Source organism: Aedes aegypti, chromosome 3 (assembly GCF_002204515.2).
Source record: "Aedes aegypti strain LVP_AGWG chromosome 3, AaegL5.0 Primary Assembly, whole genome shotgun sequence".
Taxonomy (NCBI): Eukaryota; Metazoa; Arthropoda; class Insecta; order Diptera; family Culicidae; genus Aedes; species Aedes aegypti.
Genome location: NC_035109.1, coordinates 307,848,153 through 307,865,815, shown reverse-complemented (window position 1 = coordinate 307,865,815; position 17,663 = coordinate 307,848,153). Strand labels below are relative to the sequence as shown.

The window sequence follows — 17,663 nt, the reverse complement described above, 5'->3', positions numbered from 1 at the left end:
TTCGTTATCTAAAATCGTTCTAAACACGTTCTGAGCAATTATTTATTTTTATTCGTGAATTTTTGAATTTTGGTTTTTGATTTTTATAATTTTTATTTTTGGACATCCCTAGTTTTTTTCATTTTTTCTTGAAGCCTTTTCTGGTTGTTGATTTTTGGCAATATTAAAAATTTAAATTTTTGCGGTGCTTTTAAAAAAATTAAATTTTTAATTTTTTTCGGAGCGTATTTTATTTTCCCTGTAACTAACGGAAAAACCGGTTTGAAATTATTTTGATACTACCAGGCTCTTCTTTTGAGATAGGTCGATCGTAGAAAAAATATAAAAGGTATGATTTTTTATATTACACGTTAAATTAACCCCGGGCATTTATAGGTTATATAAGAATAAAATTTTTCAAACAATTTTCAAAAATAAAACAAAGTTTCAAAAGTCATAAAAAACTAAAAATAAAATAATTTTGATTTCCGAGCTACGAAAAAATACACAAAATTCCAAAGTGTACCCCGTCTAAAGGCGGGGTTGAGTATTAGAGGGTTAATTTGCTTTCACACTCAATCTGTTCGGTAAAAATAACTGGGTTTTTGAACTACCGAAAAAGTCAGTAAACTAAACAAAAAAAAATTTTCTCTGAAATTTTGCAGAGAGCTTTCTTTTTATATCATATATCGATAAAAAATAAAACATGGTAAAGTTTGCTTTTCAATTACGCGTGGCGACAGTTTTCATTTTACTGACTTTTTCGGTAGTTCCAAAACCCAGTACAATTTTACCGACCCCAGTAATTTAATCTAAGTGTGTTTGGATTCTGGTTCCTCCGTGTGGTGTAAATTCCTGGAGGAGCTTCATGAGGCACCCATGAAAATACGTTTGAGAAATTATCAGAAGATCTTTCAGATAAATTATTGGAGCAAAATAAATACCACTTAAGATATTAGTTTCCAGGAGAGTTTTTCAGATTTTTTTGCTTTTGAAATCGTTGTTAAAATCATTGTTAAAATTGCTGAATAATTAAGAGCAACATCGGAATAGGAACATCTAGGAGAATTGTAGAATTGACTGATAAAACTAAGCAAAACCATCAAATAATTTACTGACGAATGTCATGTTAGGAGGAAATTTCCGAATGAATTTAAGAAGGAAATCTGTCACAAGACAAATTTTGGAGCAACCCTTGTAAAAAATACTAGGGAATCAGCGCCGAACTGATGAGCGGTCGTGGAATTACTGGGAGAATTGCTGAAAGAATCCTCAGAGGTGAAAAGAAGTATTGCAGCTGCGAGTCGGTCTTTCTACGGGCTCCGTAACCAGCTGAAGTCCCGTAGCCTTCAAACGAAAACAAAACTCGCGTTATACAAGCAGTGCCGTAGCGTGCGGTTGGCCAGGTTGGCACCCGCCAAGGGCGCCAGCTCTCAGGGGGCGCCAATATGCGTGACGCACTTGGCAAAGTTTTGGAAGAGTCATAGCCAATAAGTGTCAAATTCAAAGTGGAAAAATTAACACATTTGTGATATTTTAACAATATGTGTTGAAAGCATCTCAGAAGATTTCAGTATTCAGAATTTGAAAATTCCTGACAAGAGTTCTTCAAATTATAAACTCATTAAATTTACTTTAAAGTTTGCTAGTTATTTTTTGAAATTTATTTCTATTTTTTAAAACTAGTGTACAAGTATGCCTGGTAGCCAGGTACATTCTGACATTTAGCTGAATGATATATTTTTTTGTGAGAAGAAATTTCATACGAATTTATAGCTAAGACTGTTTTAAACACCGTTCATTACAACAATAATAACGATGTTGAAAACAACATATCTTATCACAGGAAATCGTGGACATATATCTGGATTTTAACAGAATACACACTAAGCTCCTATGATGAATTTCACCGTAATCTCAACAGCTGAACAGTTCGGTGAAATAAAACACCGTAATTTCGTCGGAATTTTACGGATTCCGGTGATTTTTTACCGAATACTGTGAAAATTTATCGTACTCCGTTAATATATTTTACCGAACCGTTCAGCTGTTGAGATTTCACAGGAATCCGTAAAATAATTTAAGTGTGTAGTTGGCGTCATTTTGATTGAATACTAGTCAGAACACTTTTGATTGCATGCTGAGTATAATTCTACAAAATTCATCACTGCAATGATCATATCGTCTTGGATACAATTTTCAAAGAATTCCCTGACAGAATCGTAGATAAAACCTCTACAGGGACCTGACAAATTTATCTTCAGAATCCTAAACAGAATATTTACACCAATTTTGACTTAAAAAAATATGGAATAACAATGACTCATTCAGACGAACTTATCACACACAATTCAAAAAATTGAACTCCATAGTATTGAGATTTGTTATTAATATATGCTAACATTGTTAAAAGCTTATTATTTTTACACCGATTTCTTTCACGCTAATATCATGGAATTTCATCAACAAATGTATTAAAAACACAATACTCAGACAGTTCATCTAAAAACAAATTTTGGGGGTTTTCTTAAAATAAATTGACAGTTCATGTATTTTAAATCTAAACACTTAAAGTGAATAGTGAACACTTAAGCTTTAGCATGTCACTTCTTCTGTGTTTTTAAAAATGAGTTCATATAGAAGCCACAGAAAAAAAATTGAAAATAAACCTTTTGGAATTTTTATGGTAAGTTTAACGTGTTTCATGAGAAAAGAAAGTTAAATTTTGACTTTGACTAGGGGCGCACAAATAGAGGTTCGCCAAGGGCGCCATGAGGCAACGCTACGGCTCTGTATACAAGATACTGATCCTTCCGGTTGTCCTATATGGCCGGAGAGCTTTCGGGGTGTTTGAACATAAAGTGCTGCTAACAATACTCGGCGGTAAACTAGAAAAGCGTCGCATGAATCAAGAGTTGTACCAAGTGTATAAAGAGGTGGATATTGTCAAGCGTATAAAACACGGCAGGCTGCGTTGGGCTGGTAACGTTGCCCGTATGTCGGGAGAGCGACAAGCAAAGATAATATTCAACAGAGAATCCGGACGAGGCCGCCGACTTTGTGGAAGACCGCGCACACGATGGCTTTTTGCAGTTGAGGAGGACTTAAGGTCACTTAACGTTCAGGGCGACTGGAAGGGATTGGCCCAGGACCGAGCCCAGCGGAGAAGACTCATCCATTCGGCGCAGATTCATCGTAGCGAATTGTAGCCCATCAAGTATCAAGTAAATACCCGATCACAAAATCAAAACACAATTATATCAACTGTAGATATTCATATATACGTTTGTTTTTTAGATTCATTTCATCATAATATAATAATAACAAACAAGCTTTTTTCTGTCAATACAATAAACAGAAGGGCTTCTGTGATTTACAGTCATTATAGGATGGATTAAATCCAAAATTGACTCGACATCGATATATTTTACTCACCGACACTAATCCCACTTTAACCCGATGTCAACCTGACATTGGTCGTACATCGGGTACAATTCAACCCGACTCGGACCCGACATCTGATCAGACCATATGTTTCCATTGTGAACTAATCGGACCTTCACCCAAAAGCGCAGAATCGGCTAAAGCGATGGCAAGACATGCTGAGGGGATGAGGTAAAGCAGTCTGAATCAGGAATAGTTTGATTCATGTCAGTCCCTCACTCATGTGAGTTGATAGCCTCATTGGTAGAGATAATGTTACCAATGTCGCAGTACCGATTTTAACTCCCGTGTTGGTCATATTTTTTAAAAGTCGGGTTTTGTAACTATTACGATATTCTTAAAATAGAACAAAAAAATACATCAAAAAAGCGTCGAAGTGGCCAAGGATTGTCTGCACAAATTCCTCTAAGCATCCCTTGAAAAATCGCTGGAGATATTTTTGGGAGAATTAGAGCAGGAATGTCTAGAGAAACTTATGGGCGGATCCCTGAAAGTAGCTCAGGAGAAATAACTAGAAGACGAATTCCTGAAGCTGCGTAGAGATTCCAGAAGAGTTTCTCTTGAGCTTTTAGATTTGTTCGCCAGGATTCACTGCATGCAAAATAAAAGTGACTTCAGAAGCTATTTTGGTTAAAATAGAGACTTTATACATTCCATTCCACAAAGAGTTTTGAAAGACTTGCATCAAAATAGTGACCGAATCTTTTAAAAATAGACCTGCTACCAGCCTTGAACCCTGAATGAAAATATTATAATGGGAAACCAACACTCTTGGAATTAAAATTTCATTTATTTTTATTTAATAAAATTTTCCCAAACCGTTTACATGTCTCAGGTTTATGCAATGTTCCTAAACTCCACTGACTTCGGCCACCCAATCGCGAACAGCAGCCACCCGGGAGTACACACCTGGGTATCCGGCCTGAGCACATCCAACACCCCAGGAAACAACTCCGACCAGGGTATTGCCTTCGACCAATGGACCACCGGAATCACCCTGGCAAGAGTCCTTGCCGCCTTCCTTGTAACCGGCACATACCATTCGATCGGTAACGGCATTTGTACCCTGGTAAGCACGGCTGCATTCTTTCTGCGACACGGCCGGAACGTTGGTAGCCCGCAGAACATCCCGAGATTCCGAAGGGTTTTGAGTATATCCCCAGCCCGAAACCTGCAGCAAAGTACCATCCTGGACTGGATCGTTCAGTTTCGGTAGATCAACGGATTGAGAAACTTCGGAAAAAGTGATCGCCTTTTCCAGCTCCAACAAACAAAAATCGTAGTCAATGGTGGATGGGTTGTACTGCGGATGTTGGTGAATCTTTGCAACTTTGTACAGCTGTCCACCGGAGGCATGCTGGCTGGAACCGACACGCACCTTCAAGCCATGGTCTCTAGGGCTGGCACAGTGACCAGCGGTCAACACCCAACGTTCCGAAATGATTGATCCACCGCAGAAGTGACCGTAGGTGTTCTGGAGAGACACTTGGAAGGGTATGTCTTTGACGTCCACTTCATAACCGCCGACGACACGACCGCCGGAAGTGCGGCTATTCCACCAGGGACGCAGCGGATGGAATCCGGTTGATAGACCGGACACTGCAGCGAACAGAGTTACCGCTAACAGAAGGATGATACGAGCCATGGTGATGTGGGTTGGTACTGTGAAGAGACTGACGGCTGATTTGGCTTTTATAGGTGCAAATTTGAAGTGCAACGGATTAATAACAAGTCTTGGGGTTTGCAGTCTGAGTTCGTGAACCGTTCGAGTGATTCACTTATGCAACTGCAAAATCGACGTTTATCAATTAGAAGATTTATTTTGCTAAAGGTACATTACAAGTGGTTTTTAACCGTAACATTTCCGACCCTCGATTGTCTAATCTACAATCGCTGTCTATTATCAAACAATCTATTGGAAAAATGTGGATTTTCCCCACTTTTCTGATATTTTCTGTCATGAGGATGGAATACACATACAGTACACACTGCAGTGTTGTGGCAGATTTATTGGATTTGATTTAATTTAATGGGATAAGTTGGATGCCCAGATAGAATAATTGCAGATACTTCTATATTTCTATGGGAGGATCACGCGAAGTAAGGTTTTGGTAATTTGAAGGAATTCTTCAAAGTATTCATAAGCAATTCATAACAAACCACGGCATAGGTTAGCTGGACAAACATTATGTCGCGTGAAATAACAAGACTTCATTTATGAATTAATGTTCCATGGATCACTGTTAAAACTGCTTCAGCAACTAACTTTCCCTAACTCCTAAGATTTAACTTACTGTGATCGATCTTATTTCATTACATATATTTTCAATTTTAAATTACTTTACATACAGTTATTCCGGTTGTTCCAGCAAATATCTCTTTTTTTCGCTTTCTTTACCATATCAAATTCGGTTTATGGTGAATATATCTTAAAGCGATGCTTTTTTTATTAATACTTTGTATGAAGCACTTTCAGAACTTTCAATTTTGCATATTTTTGCTGAAGGCTCCAAGGAGCTATCTCGAATATTTTTCAAGTTGTGGACAATTTTCGGTTAAAAAACATTCACAATTTTGTGAATCTTTTCAAACAAAAAACGTCCTCACAGTTTTTTCAACATAAACAGAGAAAGAGATAATCTTTCTAATGCCGACAAAATATTGAAAATCCGTTTGCGCCTTTCGGAGATATCGGCATTTGAAAACAACCATTTTTTCGAAGAAAATTTCTGATAACTCTGTAACCATAAGCGAGAGAGTTAGTTAGTAGTTAGTAGTTTTTTCGGCAAAAAGTTGCGCAATCAAAAGTTCTAAAAGTGCTCGGAACAAAGTTTTTGCGAGAAATTATTGTATAAAAAGTTATCAAGAAAAAACTGATTTTTCAGTACTACCCTATATTTTTTGTTAAAAAAATCATAGCTCGCGAACCATAAGAAATAGAAATTTGGGTTCTTCGGCAAAATTGCTCCAAATTGGTTCTAAAACATTGTAGAATATTGTAGTCTTAAATGCGTCAGCAAAAAAGTTTATGTGCTGATCTCGGCCACCCATGCTATGGGCCACCCTAATTTCACATCTCTGAAAAAAATGTCTGAAAAATATGGAGAAACTTTGCCGAAGACACCATATATCTAAAATTGACAGTTTTGGCGCAATCATTTTTGTCTTCCTAGATATGGCTTTGGGACCAATGTGCACTGGTCATTTCTATACAACATAGTCAAGTTTGGAGTCTTGTATTTTGACTTCAATATGACGGAAATTGACACCGCCGTTTGAAAAAAATATCTCAGCTTTTTCAGTTTTTCATAATCAATCCTTTAAGTTTGAAGTTTCTTTTGAATATCTATATAGCTTTAATGTCTAAATATCTTCAAACAGCGTAATTTGAACGAACAACAAATTTTTAAGAGTAAAAATTTCCGGCAAAATTTTCGAACGATCCAAAATTTCCATTTAGGAAACAGGCCTTGTTTCAGTCGGAACGTAACGCCAGATATGAAATGAGAAAGAAATCTCTTCAAAGTTTCCTAACAGAATACCACACAAAAGTATGAATGACATCGTCACCAGAAACCATCTTCCTTGGACTCATTATTCAATCAACTAGAAAGATCTTAGCTAGCTATCCGTACTTCCAATCAACAGAGAGCGCCGTCTATTCGAGCCAAGGCGATGCGATCAACTGCGTGCGTAATTTCCCAGAAGATGAAGATATATCCCGACGGGCACTGGTGTAACATCCACCGAGATTGAATTGAAATTATGTAAATTGATTCCAGCAATCCTTTCACGCATCGTCGCTTCGTCTTCTGTAATACGACTTTGCTACCAAGGAAAAAGTTCTTTTGCAACGGGGAAAAGCTTTGGCACACCAGAAATCGATTTCTCCCCGCAGACGCTTTTGGACAGCAAAAGTAAACATCTTTACGTGGTGTAATCTAGATTCACGTCATTTACAGGGCGCTTAAATCGGGGCAGTCTATTGGAAAATATCCATCACAAGTTCTTTGATATTCGTATATTCGAGGTTACCTCAAGATTTTGCAGCAAACTTATTTCAACTTCAAATATCTCCCAGAAAAGAAATCCAATCTATGCAAATCTACAGCAGAATGCGCTAGGAGACGCTTTTCTGTTTCCATGAAAACTTGCCACGCGAAAACCAGTAATGGAACAGTCAGTTGCAGACGCGTTTGTGACCGAAGCGAAACCGCAACGCAAAAAATATAAATCAACACGAGAAATTTGGTGTGGCACGTACTTGTTTTGATGATGGTTTTTAAATTGCCCCATGTTTCCGTAGAGACTTTCGACCACTGCTTCAAAAGACCACTTTTTTCGTTCCAAATTGTTCTCAAAAATTGCCGAAAACGCGTTCTGAATGAATCTCAATAAATTGAAATTGTGTGCGCTTTCAAAAATGCATAGCAAATTTTAAGGCTGTTTCGTAATTATATTTTGTTTTCTTCTGTTAACGCCGTGTTCGGCTTTTGAAGCTTTCATACATGTTAGATAATATCCAAAAAGGCTAAGTCAGGATCCAAATGTGAGGTTTCAGTTCCAAAACGTTTGTTTCTTCTTTTTTTTACTTCTTTTTGCAGATTTTATAACATAATCACGAATGCGTTAAACATACCTTCTAGCGTTTCCAAGATGAAAGGTTAAGATCGTTGTCTAAATAACGAAGTACATTTTTATTGCATGGTCTCTAGCTTCAACAACGGAATTTTTAAACGTTTTGAGAGTACTGTCAATATGAAATATCGTTAGCAAAGCAATATTTACGTGAATATTGCGTTCGATATATGATTTGGCAGCACTACAATAGTTAAAAGTCAAACTGATAGGATTGAGGATTGCTTCATAGAAAATTTGTATAACAACAGGAGGATTATCAAAATCGAATTCAGTGTGAGTAATAAGTTGGCTACAGAGCTGGTTAGAAACGGGTAAGACTAAATATACAATAAACGAAATAAAGGATTTCAAGAAGAAGAAAAACAACAATGGCTATCAGGATATATGTATTGAAAATATGAGCACTCATCAATTGAAATCCTGCCGTTGGAATTGCTTTGGGAAAATCTGCAATGACAAAAAAATGACTTATTGCGAGTCAATTTTCGCAAGTCAGTTTGAAGCAAATTGACTTGTTAACCATTGCATTGAAAACTCGAAAATGCAGTAAAAGAAAATTTACCAAGCTGTGTTTCAACCAAAAAATCCCAAAATTTCAACTTCAACCAAAACTTTGGTTCCAAATGCCAAAAAATTTGTTGGTTTCTACGCCCATGAATCTATTATAAAATCTATTACATGCTCCATCCGATCATTACGATACAAAAAAGTTTGGATCTCTCCTGAGTTTGGATCCAGGTTTCAAATAAGTTTCAGTAATAACTGCTATATGTATGTTATTAGCTGTTAGAAAATTGAACAGCTCGTCATCTTCACCATTCAAAGAAACAGGATTCCAAATCAAAATATAGAAAAAAATTGGATCCATTAGAGAAAAGTAATCCAATAAAAATTTTATTCGTAAATTTTACACCAGCCTCGACTGTTTCAGCCATAGTGGTGGTTTTGAACATTGCATCAATCACTTGATTCAATTGTTGAGTTAAAAAATCAAAATCAGATGCAGACATGTTACAAGAATAGCTTGAATTCAAACAATCCGAACGGTTACCCTTAGGAAGACTGTCATGCCAAACATCGATCATGGAATAATTCTCAAAGTAATTCCAACGGCAGAATTTTATTTGATGAGTGCTCTTCAGGATATTTCTCAATTCAATACCCTGATAAACTTACATGTTTTTCCTCTTCTAGAAATCCATCTTCGATTGATTTGGTCTTAACCGACTCTAGTCATCTTTGTAGCCAACTGATTAGTCATGCTGATTTTGATTCTGATCATGTCCCTGTTACATTTCAAATATTCCATGAAGCGATTCTCAATCCTATCAGCTCCAATTTCAATTATTTACGAGCCGACTGGAATATATATGAAACGTATGTTGACTCTAATCTTGATGTTAACATTTTTTTAGAAACTAAACTTGATATTGACAATGCTCTTGAAACTTCAACAAATTCCATTGTTGAAGCCAGGAGCATTGCAATTCCAAAGTGTGAAGTAAAATTTGAATCCGTGATTATAGACGATGATCTTAAACTCTTGATCCGTCTTAAAAACGAGAGGCAATTTCAACGCACTCGCGATCCTGCTATGAAAATTATATGGCAGGATTTGCAGAAAGAAATCAAGAAACGTTTTGCAAAATTAGGAAACAAAAATTTTGAAAATAAGGTTTCTCAATTGGACCCTGGCTCTAAGCCCTTTTGGAAATTATCTAAAATCTTGATAAAACCTCAGAAGCCAATACCGACATTGAAAGAGGAAAACAAATTATTACTAACTAATTACGAAAAAGCTCAAAAACTTTCTATGCAGTTTGAAAGTGCGCACAATTTTAAATAGGACTTACTAGTCCAATTGAAAATCAAGTTACTCAGGAGTTCGAAAATATTCTCAATCAAGAGAACGTTTTCGAAAATGCCTGTGAGACTGATTTGGAAGAAGTGAGAACTATTATTAAAAAAAATCAAAAATATGAAAGCTTCTGGCAATGATGGAATTTTCTTCATCCTCACCATAAACTTCCAGAAAGTAGCTTATCATTTTTAGTTGATATATTTAACAAATGTTGCTAATTGAAAACAAATTTCCTGACAAATGGAAACATGCTAAGGTTGTTCCAATTTTAAAACCAGACAAAAATCCTTTAAGCTTCTAGCTATCGTCCAATCATTTTGCTTTCCTCCATCAGTAAACTTTTTGAAAAGGTTATTTTGAACAGAATGATGGCCCACATCAACGAAAATTCAATTTTTGCCAATGAACAGTTCGGATTCCGCCATGGGCATTCGACCACTCATCAACTTTTACGTGTAACAAATTTGATCCGTTCCAACAAATCTGAAGGCTATTCTACTGGTCTTGCTCTTCTAGACATAGAAAAAGCATTCGACAGTGTTTGGCATGAAGGTTTGATTGTTAAAATTAAAAAACTTTAATTTTCCAACATACATTGTTAGAATAATTCAAAGTTATCTGTCAAATCGTACACTTCAGGTTAATTATCAGAACTCCAGATCTGAAAGACTTCCTGTAAGAGCTAGTGTTCCCCAAGGCAGCATTTTGGGACCAATATTATACAATATTTTCACATCTGACTTACCTGAGTTACCTCAGGGATGTCAAAAATCCTTGTTTGCGGATGACACAGGCCTCTCCGCCAAAGGACGAAGTCTGCGTGTCATCTGTAGTCGATTGCAAAAAAGTATGGACATTTTTTCTTCATACTGGCAAAAATGGAAGATTTCTCCTAATGCTTCCAAAACTCAACTAATAATATTCCCACATAAACCAAAAGCTCGTTATTTGAAACCTTCAAGTAGACATGTTGTCACGATGAGAGGGGTTCCAATAAATTGGTCAGATGAAGTTAAGTATCTAGGGCTTATGCTAGATAAGAATTTAACTTTCAAAAATCACATTGAGGGCATTCAAGCCAAATGTAATAAATATGTAAAATGTCTTAGGGGCTCAGATAGCCGTAGTGGTAAACGCGCAGCTATTCAGCAAGACCAAGCTGAGGGTCGTGGGTTCGAATCCCACCGGTCGAGGATCTTTTCGGGTTGGAAATTTTCTAGACTTCACAGGGCATACAGTATCTTCGTACCTGCCACACGATATACGCATGCAAAAATGGTCATTGGCAAAGTAAGCTCTCAGTTAATAACTGTGGAAATGCTCATAAAAACACTAAGCTGAGAAGCAGGCTCTAACCCAGTGGGGACGTAACGCCAGAAAGAAGAAAGAAAATGTAAAATGTCTCTATCCCCTTATCGATAGAAAATCAAAACTTTGTTTTAAGAACAAGCTTTTGATATTCAAACAAATTTTCAGGCCAGCCATGTTGTATGCTGTACCAATATGGACTAGCTGTTGTAATACCAGGAAAAAAACTCTGCAGAGAATTCAAAATAAAATTTTGAAAATTATTCTGAGGCTTCCTGGTATAGTACCAATGAGTTACATAGAATATCCAATGTTGAAACATTGGAACAAATGTCAAATAAAATCACTAATAATTTAAGGCCAAAATCGTTGCAATCTTCTATTGCCACAATTAATGCGTTATATGTTTAGGTTAAGTTAGGTTAAGTAAATTAAAAACGTAATTTTTTTTCTCTTATAAGCAGGTGAAATCAACTCACCTGTAAAAAAAATCTGAACTGTTACATGAAATGTAATATATTGTTAACAAAATGTTAATAAAATCTTAAATTTGTTTTACCAAATTAGGATGATAGTGTTTTCTAATTACACAGAACACCTAGATATAAGAAATGAATGTAATATTTGAAATGATACTAATAAAGAAATTAAAAAAATAGCTTGTGAATGAGCATATTTATAATTCAATTCTGGAGAGATCCCTCTTGGTAACCTTAAAAGTATTCTAAATAAAATCACTATGACAGTTCCTGGAACTTTTCCTTGATGAATCGGAGATGAAATTCTTGAAACCGCCATAGTCTCTGGAGCCTGCACAATTTTGCAGTACAATTCAATGCAAGTATTATAGGGAACAAAATGATTCAAAACAAGAGTAGCCTTTATATTCAAACCATATCCAACCAATTTATAAAACAAATTCGACAATAACAGAACAAACTGCTTGTCTATACAATTAGTTGGATCGATGGACATATTCCTGAGAGGATTCTAAAGAGAATTTTATGAAAACTCTGAGAGGATTCTGAAGAGAATCCTGAGAGGATTCGAAAGACAATCCTGAGAGGATTGGGAAGAGAATTCTAAGGGTTCGAAACTAAATCCTGAGAGGATTCAGAAGAGAATCTTGAGAGGATTCAGAACAAAATCCTGAGAGGATTATGAACAGAATCCTGAGAGGAACATGTACAGAAAGGTTCTGAACCGAATCCTTGGAGGATACTGAACAGAATCCTGAGAGTATACTGAACAGAATCCTGAGAGGATTCTGAAGATAATCCTGAGCGGATTCTGAAGAGAACCCTGAGAGGATTCTGCAGAGAATCCTAAGAGAATTCTGATGAGCATGCTAAGAGGATTCTGAGAGGATTATGATGAGAATCCTGAGAGTATTCTGATGAGAATCCTGAAAGGATTCTGAAGATAATTCTAAGAGGATTCTGAAGAGAATCCTGAGAGAATTCTGCAAAGAATCCTGAGAGAATTCTGCAGAGAATCCTAATAGGATTCTGGAGAGAATCCTAAGAGGATTCTGATGAGAATCCTGAGAGGATTCTGATGAGAATCTTGAGAGGATTCTGATGAGATTTCTGAGAGGATTCTGATGAGAATCCTGAGAGGATTCTGATGAGAATCCTGAGAGGATTCTGATGAGAATCCTGAGAGGATTCTGATGAGAATCCTGAGAGGATTCTGATGAGAATCCTGAGAGGATTCTGATGAGAATCCTGAGAGGATTCTGATGAGAATCCTGAGAGGATTCTGATAAACATCCTGGGAGGATTCTGTTCCGTACGGAACGAGCCGTAAACATGTGCGACTCAAAGTGCATCCGAATGTGGCACCTTCTCGACCCAACCTGACGCGCCAACAGATTCTGATGAGAATCCTGAGAGTATTCTGATGAGAATCCTGAAAGGATTTTGAAGAGAATCCTGAGAGCATGCTGAAAAGAATTCACCTGCCTGGTATGGGCCTTAAAACTAGAAATCTGGCTGGTGCGATAGAAACAAAAAAATATAAAGAAAACCCAGGGAGGATTATAAAGAAAATCCAGGGGAGATTTTGAAGAGAACTCTGAAAGGATTCTGAAGAGAACCCTGGCAAGATTCCGAAGAGAATCTTGGGATAATTCTGAAGGGAATCCTGGCACAATTCGAAACAGAATTCTGGAAGAATTCTGAACAGAATATTTGTAGAATTCTTAAGAGAATCCTGGGAGGCTGCTGATGATATGCCCAAGAGCTCTTAAAAGAATCCTGAGAAGATTCTGAAGATAATCCTGAGAGGATTCTGAAGAGAATCCTGGGAGGATTTTGAAGAGAATCCTGGCAAGATTCCGAAGAGAATCCTGGAAGGATTTTGAGGGGAATTCTGGCAGAAGTCTGAACAGAATCCAGGGAGAATTCTGAAGAGAATCATCATCAGAATCCTCTCAGGATTCTCATCAGAATCCTCTCAGGATTCTCATCAGAATCCTCTCAGGATTCTCATCAGAATCCTCTCAGGATTCTCATCAGAATCCTCTCAGGATTCTCATCAGAATCCAATTAGCATGCTCATCAGAATTCTCTTAGGATTCTCTCCAGAATCCTATCAGGATTCTCTCCAGAATCCTATCAGGATTCTCTGCAGAATTCTCTCAGGATTCTTTGCAGAATTCTCTCAGGATTCTCTTCAGAATCCTCTTAGAATTATCTTCAGAATCCTTTCAGGATTCTCATCAGAATACTCTCAGGATTCTCATCATAATCCTCTCAGAATCCTCTTAGCATGCTCATCAGAATTCTCTTAGGATTCTCTGCAGAATCTTCTCAGGGTTCTCTTCAGAATCCGCTCAGGATTATCTTCAGAATCCTCTCAGGATTCTGTTCAGTATACTCTCAGGATTTTGTTCAGTATCCTCTAAGGATTCGGTTCAGAACCTTTCTGTACATGTTCCTCTCAGGATTCTGTTCATAATCCTCTCAGGATTTTGTTCTGAATCCTCTCAGGATTCTCTTCTGAATCCTATCAGGATTTAGTTTCGAACCCTTAGAATTCTGTTCCCAATCCTCTCTGGATTGTCTTTCGAATCCTCTCAGGATTCTCTTCAGAATCCTCTCAGAGTTTTCATAAAATTCTCTTTAGAATCCTCTCAGGAATATGTCCAGAATCCTCTCAGAGTTTTATCAAAATTTTGTTCAGAATCCTCACAGGATTCTCTTCAACATCCTCACAGGATTCTCTTCAAAATCCTCTCAGGATTATCTTCAAAACCCTGTCAAGATTGTCTTCAAAATTATGTCAGGATTCTCTTCAAAATCCTCCCAGTATTCTCTTCAAAATCTCCCAACGTTTCCCTTCAGAATCCTCCAAGGATTTTCTTCAGGATCCTTCCAGAACTTTCATTAGATTCTTCTCGGGATTCGCTTCAGAATCCTTTCATTCTCTCCAGAATTTTTCAAGCATTTCAAAATCCTCAAGAATCTCTTCAGAAGCCTCCCAGAATTTTCTCCAGAATCTTCGCAGGATTCTCTTCAGAATCCTCGTAGGATTCTTCTCAGAATCCTCGCAGGATTCTCCTCAGGATCCTCACAGGATTCTCCTCAAAATCCTCGCAGGATTTGGACATATTCCTGAGAGGATTCTAAAGAGAATTTTATGAAAACTCTGAGAGGATTCTGAAGAGAATCCTGAGAGGATTCGAAAGACAATCCTGAGAGGATTGGGAAGAGAATTCTAAGGGTTCGAAACTAAATCCTGAGAGGATTCAGAAGAGAATCTTGAGAGGATTCAGAACAAAATCCTGAGAGGATTATGAACAGAATCCTGAGAGGAACATGTACAGAAAGGTTCTGAACCGAATCCTTGGAGGATACTGAACAGAATCCTGAGAGTATACTGAACAGAATCCTGAGAGGATTCTGAAGATAATCCTGAGCGGATTCTGAAGAGAACCCTGAGAGGATTCTGCAGAGAATCCTAAGAGAATTCTGATGAGCATGCTAAGAGGATTCTGAGAGGATTATGATGAGAATCCTGAGAGTATTCTGATGAGAATCCTGAAAGGATTCTGAAGATAATTCTAAGAGGATTCTGAAGAGAATCCTGAGAGAATTCTGCAAAGAATCCTGAGAGAATTCTGCAGAGAATCCTAATAGGATTCTGGAGAGAATCCTAAGAGGATTCTGATGAGAATCCTGAGAGGATTCTGATGAGAATCTTGAGAGGATTCTGATGAGATTTCTGAGAGGATTCTGATGAGAATCCTGAGAGGATTCTGATGAGAATCCTGAGAGGATTCTGATGAGAATCCTGAGAGGATTCTGATGAGAATCCTGAGAGGATTCTGATGAGAATCCTGAGAGGATTCTGATGAGAATCCTGAGAGGATTCTGATGAGAATCCTGAGAGGATTCTGATGAGAATCCTGAGAGGATTCTGATAAACATCTTGGGAGGATTCTGTTCCGTACGGAACGAGCCGTAAACATGTGCGACTCAAAGTGCATCCGAATGTGGCACCTTCTCGACCCAACCTGACGCGCCAACAGATTCTGATGAGAATCCTGAGAGTATTCTGATGATAATCCTGAAAGGATTTTGAAGAGAATCCTGAGAGCATGCTGAAAAGAATTCACCTGCCTGGTATGGGCCTTAAAACTAGAAATCTGGCTGGTGCGATAGAAACAAAAAAATATAAAGAAAACCCAGGGAGGATTATAAAGAAAATCCAGGGAAGAATTCTGAACAGAATATTTGTAGAATTCTTAAGAGAATCCTGGGAGGCTGCTGATGATATGCCCAAGAGCTCTTAAAAGAATCCTGAGAAGATTCTGAAGATAATCCTGAGAGGATTTTGAAGAGAATCCTGGCAAGATTCCGAAGAGAATCCTGGAAGGATTTTGAGGGGAATTCTGGCAGAAGTCTGAACAGAATCCAGGGAGAATTCTGAAGAGAATCCTGGGGGATTTCTGAAAAAAAAACCTGTAGTCTTGTTGCAAAAGATTTTTCAAAATCGATGAGCAGCTCACGGTGAAGTTTTTTACTACACAACTTATGTCCTGTACTGTTCTTCCAATGATGTTTTTGGTTCATCTTCTAGTGAAATCGATGATAAGTAATTCCTCCATTCTATCGTGAACAGCCCCCAAATCGTCATCCCCAGTTCAATAAAAATATAGAAAAACACAAGCATCACCAACCGACGCGTAAAATTGCGATGTTAATATTTTATTTCATTGCATGCTCTAGTTGTCCTTCGAACAACGCCAAAGAACATGCCATTCCGGGGAACAGACGTCCCTCTCGAGAGCCGGTAAATTTCCACTTCTTGTTTCGACCTTGCATATTACCACCATTCCCGACCACAATCACGTAACATATTCCTATCAACTGCGGTTAAACATAACGGGAGTTAATATAACTTTTTTATTTAGATGTTTTTTTTCATAACTTGTTATATTTTTTGTAACACGTTTCTTACAACATTTGTGTTATTTTTGAAATTGCATTTGTAAGTTTGTTTTAAATAACACCCGCAGTTGTGAACATTCTGTAATAATTTGGTTGTAGTTGAAATATATTTTTTATATTTAGTTTTTTTTGTGTGCGAATTTTGTTAGAATTTTTGTTATTTTAACTACGAACGGTATATGTTTTATAATAACTGGTCATATGAAAAAAAAAAAACATATCCGGGGAACACATTCTGACAGAATCTTATTTCTTCCGTCTGATCGGAACCAATTCCATCCGATCCTATCTTGGGACAGGACGACAAGACAGCGACAACGCGACAAAGCAATCACGGGGACTTTGTTAGCATACCTACCGTGCCCCTTAATCCTAAATCACCGAAGCGAAATTAATGTCTCGAAGCTCCCGAGGCCGGGCCGAAGGAGCCCTAACTGTTGTTATTGGGGTTTCAAATTTAATCAGCGTACAACAAGATGGGAACCCACTACCAAGTGCGGAGCCAAACTTAAGTAATTGACAGCGAAGTGTACTTGAGACGTTTCCCTTCAGGCTGACGATGTTAGGCGAAAGTGAAGGGCATATTTGGGGCAAAAGATACACATACTCTCCACATCGAGAGAAGGTCTAATACGCCAACAAAATTGTGAGGAGACTAAGTTTAGTCTGCAGCCTCGTACATTGACGCAATGCGTAGGCCGTTGGCAACAATTGTGATGTTAATTAGCAGCACGTGGAAGAAGCATGTGTTCCTATCGATTAGGATGATAGGAACTGGAAATAGTGGCCTTTCTAGAAACGGATCATTTATGCTAAACTCGATGTTTGCCGGAGCAATTAGTGTTTCTTGGATAATTCCTTTCTTAAGTAGAGTAAGATAGTTCGGTAGCTATATGAATGAAATACAGTTAAGGTTCTTTTTAGACGCTGCCCTTCCATTGCAATTTTCAGCTATTTTCTTCTTCTTATGCTTT

At 37.6% G+C, this 17,663-nt stretch overlaps 2 protein-coding genes across 17 annotated transcripts in view; both read right to left on the bottom strand.

Moving 5' to 3' along the window:
• Nucleotides 1-17,663, bottom strand: part of LOC5575687 (beta-arrestin-1) — a 281,251-nt gene that overhangs the window by 88,897 nt on the left and 174,691 nt on the right. The gene's annotated exons all lie outside the window — the stretch shown is intronic.
• Nucleotides 4,195-5,099, bottom strand: LOC5573022 (trypsin 5G1-like). Its single transcript, XM_001660626.2, has one exon. It carries the CDS (start codon nucleotides 5,066-5,068, stop codon nucleotides 4,274-4,276), a length of 795 nt encoding a protein of 264 aa, XP_001660676.2. The 5' UTR covers nucleotides 5,069-5,099; the 3' UTR covers nucleotides 4,195-4,273.